General features: G+C 31.0%; 1 protein-coding gene across 1 annotated transcript in view; it reads left to right on the top strand.

The window, feature by feature from the left end:
* The first annotated feature begins 8,933 nt into the window (after positions 1–8,933).
* The window catches only part of LOC125860276 (uncharacterized), a 5,622-nt gene continuing 2,941 nt past the window's right edge, over positions 8,934–11,614 (top strand). The window contains exons 1-5 of the mRNA XM_049540237.1: positions 8,934–9,106; positions 9,193–9,311; positions 9,913–10,061; positions 10,331–10,420; positions 11,055–11,109. Of these exons, the coding sequence (XP_049396194.1) occupies positions 8,934–9,106; positions 9,193–9,311; positions 9,913–10,061; positions 10,331–10,420; positions 11,055–11,109 (586 nt within the window). The remainder of the gene's footprint in view (positions 9,107–9,192; positions 9,312–9,912; positions 10,062–10,330; positions 10,421–11,054; positions 11,110–11,614) is intronic.

Below are 11,614 nucleotides of genomic sequence, written 5' to 3'. Positions count from 1 at the left end.
AAGAATATAATGGAGGAAGTTATGAAGGTGAAAGGTTACAAGAATAATGATCATAAAGGTGGTGGTTATCTTCATAATGGAGGAGGTTATGCAGTAATTTCTTGGTGTAGTGGACATTCACACTATATTATTTTATAACACTCCCCCTTGGATGTCCATAAATAATATGCCTCGTTAAAACCTTACTAGGAAAACACCCTGTGGGAAAAGGTAGAAATTTGAATTTTCAAATCAGGATAACACACGCACGCACTGAGAATCTCATAATAGTGTTTCATTGCTAATAAAATTACTAGCCAAAAGAAGCATATCGACGATATCAAGAAAACAACAGCTCACCTATAAGAACAAACATTAGCATAAATTTTGTACAATTTTCTTTTTTTTTGTAATACAGAACTCGTAAGTACGGCGGAGTCATCCTTATTCCAAAGTCTGTAATGTAAAGCTCATTCTTTTCTACTAAAGAGAAAAGCTCATCCTTATTTAAGTAGAATTCTCCACATTGCCCCTAGTTTATCCTTCAGCGTAAAACATACTAGTTGTTTTATTGGAAGAGCTTAGTGAGATATATATAAATAAAATAATTATTTCATTGTACCATTTTTTAATATAACAAATTAATTTATTGCAAAATAATTATAGTTAATAACAAGAATAAATTAAATAACATATTATATTTCAATTAAAATTGATAGTTATCGATCGACAGTTATGTATTATGCCAAAATAAAAATTCAAATCCAATCAAATAAACCTTAATCGTCATCTCTCCACCCTCACTCTCGCCTCCGCCACCCTCTCCCTGTCCTAGCGAGAAGCGCCAGCCGTCGGCTCCTCTCTCCTTCCCATCGCCCATTGTCCCTCTATCCTCTGTTTCGATTTTGTTTTTTTTTTTGATATTCTATTAAAAGATGGAATCCAAGTTAGTTCTTTATGCATATAATATAATTGGTAACCGTCTTCTTTGTTTGCCTATGAATATGATGGTTATATACCTCATATTTTTGGATAGTATTTGTGTGTTTTCTTTGTGTTTCAACACAAGTCTGAATATGAGTCCAAAACGAGAAGAGTTCGCCAAAATCTGAATGTTTTATTGTTAAATCTTATTTTTTCTTTCAAATTATTTATGCAATTTGTAAAAAGTTGTATGCACGCTCTCGTAGTAATAAGAATGAATTCGGAGCTGCTATCATTTAGGGGGTGAGTAATTATATGCTACGTGTTTTTTTTAATTTTTATGTCTCGCTTTATTATTTTATTTTTGTGCAAGTATTTAAACTGAAGTTCAATTGTTAACTTTTATCAAAGTCATTGTTCAATTTTATTTTTTCTTTATAATTTGAATAAGACATGACACTTTTTATATAAGTACTATCTCCTAACCTATAGTTAGTGGGAAAGTAAAAATGAATTACGAGGTCTAATTCTATTTTAACTAAATCGATGCGTCCCCGAAAGTATCACTTACCAAAGATTTTTCAAAAAGAGATTATGCGTACTTATACACAAATATATTTAGGTGTTTATATTTAAATCTTTCAATTATCTTTTGAATACTATCATTATTTTCTAAAACCAGCCTCAAATAAAAATGTTTCTATGATGAAGAAGCGCGATTAATAATATCGTTGGTATCATTCCTAAGTACTTAAATTCTCTTACGGATTGACTTAAACCTTAAGTATTTAAATAATTATAATTCAACTCTTATAATTTTATTTTATTTTTATTTTGGGGTAGATAAGTTCATATTCGACATTTATGATGTTTTCATATCTTTTAATGTCAAGTCACTCTCCTTGTTTATCTTTTCTTGATCAATTGTTGTCTTGCTTTAATATTTGTTGTTTGAAAATTAGTCTTACATATTTATTCCCTTTTATTTAATAATAAATAAGTTTAACTTGTCTAATTACTTTATCTCTTAAAATTTTGTGTTACTAAAAGATCACCTCGCCTATCTTTGTTCTTTAATTTCTACTATATAGAAATGTGAAAGGTGGGACGACCAAGGCTAAAATGGTAATTTTCGGAAACAACTGATCTCTCTCCACCAATCTAGAATCATCCAATGCAAGGTATTTAACCCACTATAAACCATAAATCTTCATTCGTCGGTTCTTCCATTTCCACAAAAGTGAAGCATATAGATTCTTCAAAATTCCTGGTATATTATCTTCCAAATTTTGCTACAAAACAATAACAGCGAAACATATGGATTCTTCATAATTCCAGGTATATTTTCTTCAAATTTTTGCTTCAAAATTCTTTCAGTTTCTTTTTTAAATACTTCAATTTTACAACTCAATTCTGTGCTGATGTCTTTATTATTCTATCTCATTCTCTTTCTCAATTTTATGGCTGAAATTCATGGGTGATGTGAAGGTTTACATAAGAAAATAACAAATTACTAAAGTGATTCGAGTTCACACTTTCTGGAATTTAGCTGATTTTTTATCAATAGGTTATAGGTATGCATGTACCGATTTGTTAAAGGTTATTTGACATTGTTGTTTGGATCCAGTTATTCTTTACTCTAGCTCTCCATTCTCTCTGGGTCACTTCTTCTCTGTATTAATGTCTATGACATTGAGACTCTTTTAAGAAGAAATAGACAATTGTTAAGGTCTATAGTGATTAAAGCCCTTTCAATTTAGAATTGAGTTTGTTTGTTTTACTCTAATTTCCTTCATCCCTCAAACGGAGCTAAGATTTTTATTAAGGCAATTCAGAATATAAAGAGCTAAACACACATAACAGAAATAAGGAGTTTCAACTCTACTATATATACATACGAAATAATTTTGGCCTTATATATAGGGTAAGTTTTTTACTATGAAACCCCATTGGTACCCTGGCTCTGTCCCTACCATCAAATGTGATTGACTTGATTGACGACCTATTGTCATTTAAGTTTGGACCACAATCACTTATCAGAACTCTGTTATGATTGGTCGAATGCATAAATTTGCATATAAGTGGAATAAGTAAACAGTTGACAATGACTTTTGATGATCCAGAAAGAAAAAAAAGAACAATTTAATGCAATATTTACATTTATATTATATATGTACACGAAAATGGAGTGACAAGATACNTAGGAGTTATGACTGCTCAAAGTTGGCCAAAAACTCACTGATTTCCACACTTAGCCAAATTTTCAGATTTTTGAACTTAGCCAAATTTTCCAGATTCTGGACTGCCAAATTTCCAGATTTTAAATTTTTCCAAAAAATGACTATTTCCAAATTTCAAGCTTTTTCATATTCATTTTTAAATTGTCGGATGTTACAATTATTTTATCACTTAAAATTTTGTGTTACTAAAAGATCACCTCGCCTATCTTTGTTCTTTAATTTCTACTATATAGAAATGTGAAAGGTGGGACGACCAAGGCTAAAATGATAATTTTCGGAAACAACTGATCTCTCTCCACCAATCTAAAATCATCCAATGCAAGGTATTTAACCCACTATAAATCTTCATTCGTCGGTTCTTCCATCTCCACAAAAGTGAAGCATATGGATTCTTCAAAATTCCTGGTATATTCTTCCAAATTTTGCTACAAAACAATAACAGCGAAACATATGGATTCTTCATAATTCCATGTATATTTTCTTCAAATTTTTGCTTCAAAATTCTTTCAGTTTTTTTTTATATTCTTGAAATTTACGACTCAATTCTGTGCTGATGTCTTTATTATTCTATTTCATTCTACTTCTCAATTTTATGGCTTAAATTCATAGGTGATGTGAAGGTTTATATAAGAAAATAACAAATTACTAACGGGATTCGACTTCACACTTTCTGGAATTGAGCTGATTTTTTATCAATAGGTATGCATGTACCGATTTGTTAAAGGTTATTTAACGTTGTTGTTTGGATCCAGTTACTCTTTACTCTAGCTCTCCATTCTCTCTGTGTCACTCCTTCTCTATATTAATGTCTATGACATTGAGACTCTTTTAGGAAGAAATAGACAATTGTTAGGTCTATAGTGATTAAAATCCTTTCAATCTAGAATTGAGTTTGTTTGTTTTACTCCAATTTCCTTCATCCCTCAAACGGAGCTAAGATTTTTATTAAGGGAATTTAGAATATAAAGAGCTAAACACACATAACAAAAATAAGGAGTTTCAACTCTACTATATATACATACGAAATAATTTTGGCCTTATATATAGGGTAAATTTTTTACTATGAAACCCCATCAGTACCCTGGCTCTGTCCCTACCCTCAAATGTGATTGACTTGGTTGATGACCTATTGTTATTTAAGTTTGGGCCACAATCACTTATCAGAACTCTGTTATGCTTGGTCGAATGTATAAATTTGCATATAAGTGGAATAAGTAAACAGTTGACAATGACTTTTGATGATCCAGAAAGAAAAAAAAGAACAATTTTATGCAATATTTACATTTATATTATATATGTACACGAAAATGGAGTGACAAGATACTATACAACTTCTCTTGTATGAACTGATACCATTTAAATATAGTAGAAGCTATCTAACGGTAGAAAATACATGTTTCTTGTTAAATGAATCAACTGCACAAACATTAAAATTGAAAAAATCCCAACAACATTTGTATATTGAGGACAAAATTACATTGAAAACTCAAATAAAGTGGTGGTAAAATACCTTATGCAGGCTACTGGTTCAAGTTGAGTACATCACTCATATTGGTATCTTCAAAGGTTCAAAATGTAAGTTATAATTCTTTTCAGTCACATGCAATCAAAATTGTACACAAGTTATACGTTGACGTGCAGGTAAAGAAAGAGCTATTCTTTTGGCTTATCATGATCTTGAACGTGATCAATAGAGCTTAAATGTACATTTAACAAGCTAAATCTACTGATTTAAACCTTGCACATGTTTAATCAATGTAGACAATACCTCTAAATTGTTAGATAGTGAGTTTGTTTCTGATAGACCTTCGACTTAAAGAAAGAAAAATTACAACATTAATCTCACACACTAAAACATAACTCAAAAAATTATGTGATCTCACAAATTAATTTTTTGATATTCTCCTTTATAGTAAGAAAATTTATTTGGTTAGTTCTCTCCATTACCTTTCGCTATTAATTGCACAATAAAAGAATATTTTAGATGAATTTTGAATATATCGTAAATAGTTGTGAAGTTTTTGATACTTTTTTATGCTCATACACAAAGTTAGGCATAATAACTTTGACAACCTTGTAATTACCTTATCTTTTTGTTGTATATAAACAACTTCGGAATGAACATCAACTCACTCATCCCTTTGAAAGCATCTAAAGCAAGAATCAGTGTCTTCATTCTATAACTTATCTGGTATTCAAATGATTCATCACATGCTTTAAGCATGTTATACCTAAGAGATCCCAAAATCTCCTATAATTTTTTGGAAGTTTTGGTGTCACCATAACTCTTTTGCTGCTTATTATCTAAGAACTCTTTAGTCTAAAAGCAGTAATAATGTACTTCTATTCTTGGTTCCTTCTTTTTATTATACTTTTATCTCATTGTCCTTATTTAGAGGTTCATTATATTTGTCATATTTAGGTGTTTTCGTAGAGAATGACATTAAACTATATGTTTGAGAGACATTCGTTGAAGCCATTAATATTGCGAACGTAATCATTATGGGGAGATTATGGTAATCATTGTTTTGTATCACTGTTAAAATTTGGTCATTTAACTATAAAGAAGATATAGGAGTAACTATTTGAATGTCCTTACTGCATATTGATCATTGTATGTTTTTTCGGAGGTCAATTCTTATCATTCTTAGTGTTTTTATTTGCTTTTTTCTTCAATATTTTTTTTTTGGTTATCTGTTTCTTAATTTTGATATATCTTAAAATCTTGGCTCATGTTATTTATCAAGGAATGAAGTCTGCTACTGCGTGGATCGTGATTTTCCTTATGTTATGAGCAATCATGAAAGTCTTGGACTAATTAAGATAAAATTTGATAAGAAAACAGATTCTTAAGGGATAATATGACCTTCGAAGTATAAAATATTATCATATCTTCGCTTATGGATCTTCTTGTTTCCCCTTCTAAGATAATAGAATACTCAAACAAACACAACTTATTTTAAGGAAAATTTTACTTACTCGTGTCCTTGATATGTTTAAAGAAAATTGATACAGTGAGACACAAACAAGTTGAGTGGAAAAATATCTTGACTTGTGTACTGAAAAGAATTTTACAGTGTTTGTGATTGTATTAATCCATGATTTCTCTTATCCAAAGTTTTTCTTTTTGTCCTTCTAGAAATGCACATTTCCTATTTTAGATAATGAGTAACATCCTTTGAATTGTTCTGCTATTTACTAGAAAAAGGAGTTTGAGGTGTTAATTATCACTGAATAGAAGGGGTGTAAATAGCTAATCCATGATATCACTAACAATGAACATCATCTTCTTTTCAATATTTGAGAAATTGATATCTATGATTACATAATCTCTCCTAAAAATAACTTTGGAGTAGTTGAGGAATAATATTTATAAGAATTTAAGGTGAAATAGAGACTCACATTTATTCCTTACTTCAATCGTGGTATGCCTAATATTGTGTTACTTTTATAAGAACTGTGATAATGAAAAAAAAATATGTCATCTAAGTGATATTTATACTATGTTCTCTGTTTCTTGTGTACTTGTTTTTGAGATGGAAATTCTCTTACAAGCTTGACTCTTATGTTCGTAAGATTATATATGTAATGTCTTAGGAATTAGGATAGTAAATGATGAATGCTTTCTTTGAAAATTCAACCATTAGATGGGATATGTACAAACACGATTTGGAGTAAGTGGGGTCCTAAGTATTCAAATTTCATAGAAATTTGGATAGTATTCTACTGAGTACTTTATTTTATGTTTATGTTTCGCTCCTTTTCTATTTTGTTATCCATTTATCCTTTGGCCTTTCATTAGTGTTATTTAATTATCCCGAATTTTGTTGTGTGGATGCAGATTGTCTATGGATATAGATACTCCCAATCTTCCTAATCCACTTAAAAAATTTGTTTAGAAATTCAGCTGCATCTTCTTTCTAATTTGAAGCAGTATTGCATACTTAGAATTGAGGGAATGCATAGTCATTATTCCTGTTTGAATTTATTTACTTAATAAAGTCTTAGAATTGAAAACAAATGCTTTTAATCTATTTGTAAAACATGGTGAAATCTGAACTTTTAAGTTCTTGAATGGAGAGGTTTTTTTGCAGTTTGGCATGAATTGTGAACTTGCTGGTTAAATTTTTTTCTGATACATTTGAATTTTGATATGTAAATAGTTTTAAGTACTAAATGATGTTTTATAGTTTCTCACATCTAAATGATATTAGAAACTACTATAAGATACGATTCTATCCCTCTCACGCTTTTCTATTACCCAGATAATGCATTGTATTTAATTTTTATAAATATATATAATGTGATGACATCACAAGGACCCAAGAAAGAGAACAATATATGAACCCTCTATACATTTCTATACATTGAACATAAGACATATATGACTAAACGTAATGAATGGAATTCTACTTCTCATGCAATTGGAATTGCACGAGAACAACAACCTACAAACTTTACACTTCTTGTTCTATTAGAAGTCATGGAACATGTGCTCAATGAGTATTTGGTGGCAGAGCAGTGCATAGTTAATTAGGTTTGATTAACTACCGGAGATGTCAAATTTCAAGTTTTTTTAGAAAACAGTTGGGCTATATGGATGATCACAGTTTATGAAACCTCAATGCTTGATATAAGCTTAGGGGTCATTTGGTAGAGTGTATTAACAAAAATAATACTTGCATTAGTTTTGTGTATTAGTAGTACCTTGTTTAGTATTTGTTTTCATGCTATGTATACATTGGGAAGTGTATTACCAATATCATGGATTTCTAGGTATTAGTAATGTAAAAGGATTCGATGCATGCATTAGCATTTTAAAGACACAAATACTTCTCAAAAACAGTTTTACATCTTTTTCACCATGTGTGTGGAGGATTTTTTTTTAAATAATTATTTTTGTACAATACATGCTATTTTTAATACACCAAATCGAACAATGCATAAGAAATAATATATGTACAACTAATGCAAGCATAACTAATGCAAGCATTACTAATGCAAGAATTGCTAATACACTCTATTTAGCATTATTTTTATACACTCTACCAAATGACCCCTAATGTTTTGCCCTACCTCTCATTCAAATTGAAGAACCTTGCGATTTGACATATTTTTCCCTTTTTTCAAACTAACCATAACCAGCTTCCTTTTCCCTACGAGCCTCATATTACACTTAGCTAATATTGTTAACACTTGTAAATTTGTAGATTATTCAATTTGAATGGAAAGTATCAGATTTAGTATTGTAATCTTATTTTATAGTATAACAAAACGTGTCATATGACATTTTCCCGGTTGATTGTGGATGAGGGACTTGATTTTGTTATGATCATGAATAATTCTCTCCTTATGAGCTATTTTTTGAAATTGAGTTAAGCTAAAAGTTTATTTTTCTTATTAAGTAATGTTTGTAATGTGTTGTCTCAAAATTTCTAGCATTTTGCCAGTTTAAATTTATAAAATGTCATTTAACGCTATGTTTACCAAGTGTAAGAATAAATGCTAGGCTAATACAAGGAAGCTAAATTTGTTGAGCCCGTGCTTAGTACGGACATATTATATCTAATTTTTTAAAAAATAAAGTCTTTGCCTATTTTATCATATAGTTAAATTTAATTAGATTAATAAATAATAACTAATGCCTTGAGTTATTGCTTTTTATTGGTCAATTAAAAAATTAGTTAGCATATTTCAATTAGATTATATTTGTTTAGAGAAAATTGAATTTTATATGGAAAGATCCATGTAATTGAAGCTTAACGCACCCACCCACGCAATTTCTGATTCATGTTCACTTTTTTGGTCAGTTTCCGACTAGTACGTTGCCGCCTTCTTTTTCTTCCTTTCACATCCTTTCTCTCTCCTTCTTTGCTTCCTCGTTTCCCTGCTTCAATGGACAACACTGGTTTCCACAAACCTTCATCCTCATCCTACTCTGCCTTTTCTCATTCCAATCGAAGGTAAAAGAAAAAATCTACTTTCTTGCTGATTTCTCTGTAAAGTTTCAATCTTTAATTGAAAATTTTTGATTTTGAATCAATGACAGCGGTGGTAGAGGAAGAGGAAGAGGACTGGACACGAGGGATAATACAGAAAGATCAGGGGGCCGTGGCGGTGGTGTTGGAAGCTCCGGCAAAGATAAAATTAATGTTCTTGGTAGACTATTGTATGTATATGTCTTTTTCTCCTTTCAGGCTTTTAGTTTTTATTATGTGACACATGGTAATCAATCACCTCAATTCGAAATTAGTTGGGTTAAGCTATATGAATTTTATGTTTAGGTTTTTATGTCAGACCCATGATAGTATAGAAAGTTTAATCAATCAATCAGCAAATGCGTCCTCAATCCCAATTAGTTGGCTTTGGCTGCATGAATCCTCTATGCCCATTTTTTGTTTATTTCATGTCTTCATTTCTCAAAGATTCATAATTGATTATTTTGGGCTTCAACTTACAATGACCTTCGTCCATTTTTCCTGGTTTGAGACTGACATTGTTTTACGTAACTCAATCACGGGTAGGGGAGAGTTAATTCATGAAAAACATAATAATTAAAAAATAGTTTCTACCCATGATGATCAGTTGGAGTGATTAGTTCCAGTCTTAAGAGTAGTAACGATATGTATGTGTTGTAGTGTTTGGAACTATTGTTAGCTGAGAACCAAATGTCACTTGACTTGAACTTTCTAAGTTCTCTTATAAAAGACCAAACTTTGTCCAAACTAAATATGATTTGTGGAATATTCTGTAATGTTGTTTATCCTCATGACACGCATTTTGCGGCACATGGCCTCTCAGCTAAACTTGAATATGAGGAATGATGGGTATGCGAAGGTGCAAGATCTGTTAAAGTTAAACTTAAAAACATTTGCAAATGTCCCATTGATGTCACACACAGTTGATGATGTCAAAGAGGTTAGTCATGTGAAGTCTTGTGCTCCTTTAATTTATTGTCTCTGTTTCTTGTATAAGGCTGATGAAAAGTCTGATTTGCTTCTTATTTGGATTGCAAAACGTTTTTGAGTTAATTTAGTTGAAAATGATTGGTATCTTCTATTCTAGCTGGAAATTTGACAATGTCTGTCTTTTAATTGTCACAACTCACAATTGAGTTGATTGCTCCCTTTTCTTTTATTTGACATTTTTGTTCTACATATATGTTCTTTTTGTATGCTTTCTTATAGGTCGTACGGAAGGACAACAAGAAAAGATTCGGCCTTTTGGAAGAAAATGGAGAGCTTTTGATACGTGCCAACCAAGGCCATACAGTAAAGGTATTTTTTCCTCCGTAAAGTGGAGTAATGTTATTTCCTTGTATATTTTCGATGGAAATTAGTCTATCAATAAGTCATGGCATTCGGAGTGGAGGAATCTCTAAAGGGTACATCCACTATAGTCGGATGAAATTTTGATGAACGAAGAAGTAAATTCTCAACATAAGTGGAAATGAAAGAGGGGGAGAATGGAAGACTGGAATGTGAGAGATTGAACACGGATTTTATATTGTTCGTGCACGTTTGAAAGCACATTAGGTGAGTGTTTTTTAAATCTCTAAGTACATTTCATTTAATGCAAGCATTTACACCCTTATTTGACACATAACCAAACGAGACAACAATAAAAAAAGTAAATGCATTTAGACATTTAAATATGCATCTTTTGGCTAGTAATTTTATTAGCAATGAAACACTATTATGAGATTATCAGTGCGTGCGTGTGTTATCATGCTTTTAAAATTCCAATTTCCATTTTTTCATGATTGAAACGCTCATGATATGCAGACCATTGTGATACATGTTTTGCCCTTGTATGAAAAACTATTGTAATCAGACATCCAATGAATGATATTCGGCTTACAATTTAGCAGTATCATTAGTAGCTGAAGAATATTTGTTTTCCACTTTACAGATAGTTGAAACTGAAAGCTTATTGAAACCGATCCTTTCAGCTGATGATGTTCCAGGTAAGATAATTTTGTGCATTTAAAAACTTATAAACACTACTAGTTAGAGTAATGAAAAATTACTCTAATTTTGAGTCTGTCTGAGCTATGATGTAAACTGTTCTATACATTTTAAGCATCCTGTTCAGCAACATGTGGTTGACAGGGTCACAGGATCCGAAAAAGGCAAAGAGAAAAAGAAAAGGAAAACGTGTTTGGTCATGGCCCGAGTATTGAAAGTGAATACCTAAAAAGCTTCATAAACAATTTGGGAAACTTTAACTAAATATAAAAGGCGTTTTTAAAATCTGCCCTGCTAAGAGATGATGCTTTGGGGTTGAGCTTTTTTGTTGAGAGTCACATGAAGCAATACAAATCTACAGGGAATTGGCAAAGAGGCTATCTTGTTTTAACCGTGATATTATATTTTTTTCAAGGAAATGGCTATATCTATCCATTCCCAGATGAGAGTTCCTCTCTTTATCCAATGCTCTTGATTTCTATGATTTTTCTTCTCCTAAGATTA

Source organism: Solanum stenotomum, chromosome 1, assembly GCF_019186545.1.
Source record: "Solanum stenotomum isolate F172 chromosome 1, ASM1918654v1, whole genome shotgun sequence".
NCBI classification, from domain to species: domain Eukaryota; kingdom Viridiplantae; phylum Streptophyta; class Magnoliopsida; order Solanales; family Solanaceae; genus Solanum; species Solanum stenotomum.
This window is presented reverse-complemented; position numbering and strand designations above follow the sequence as displayed.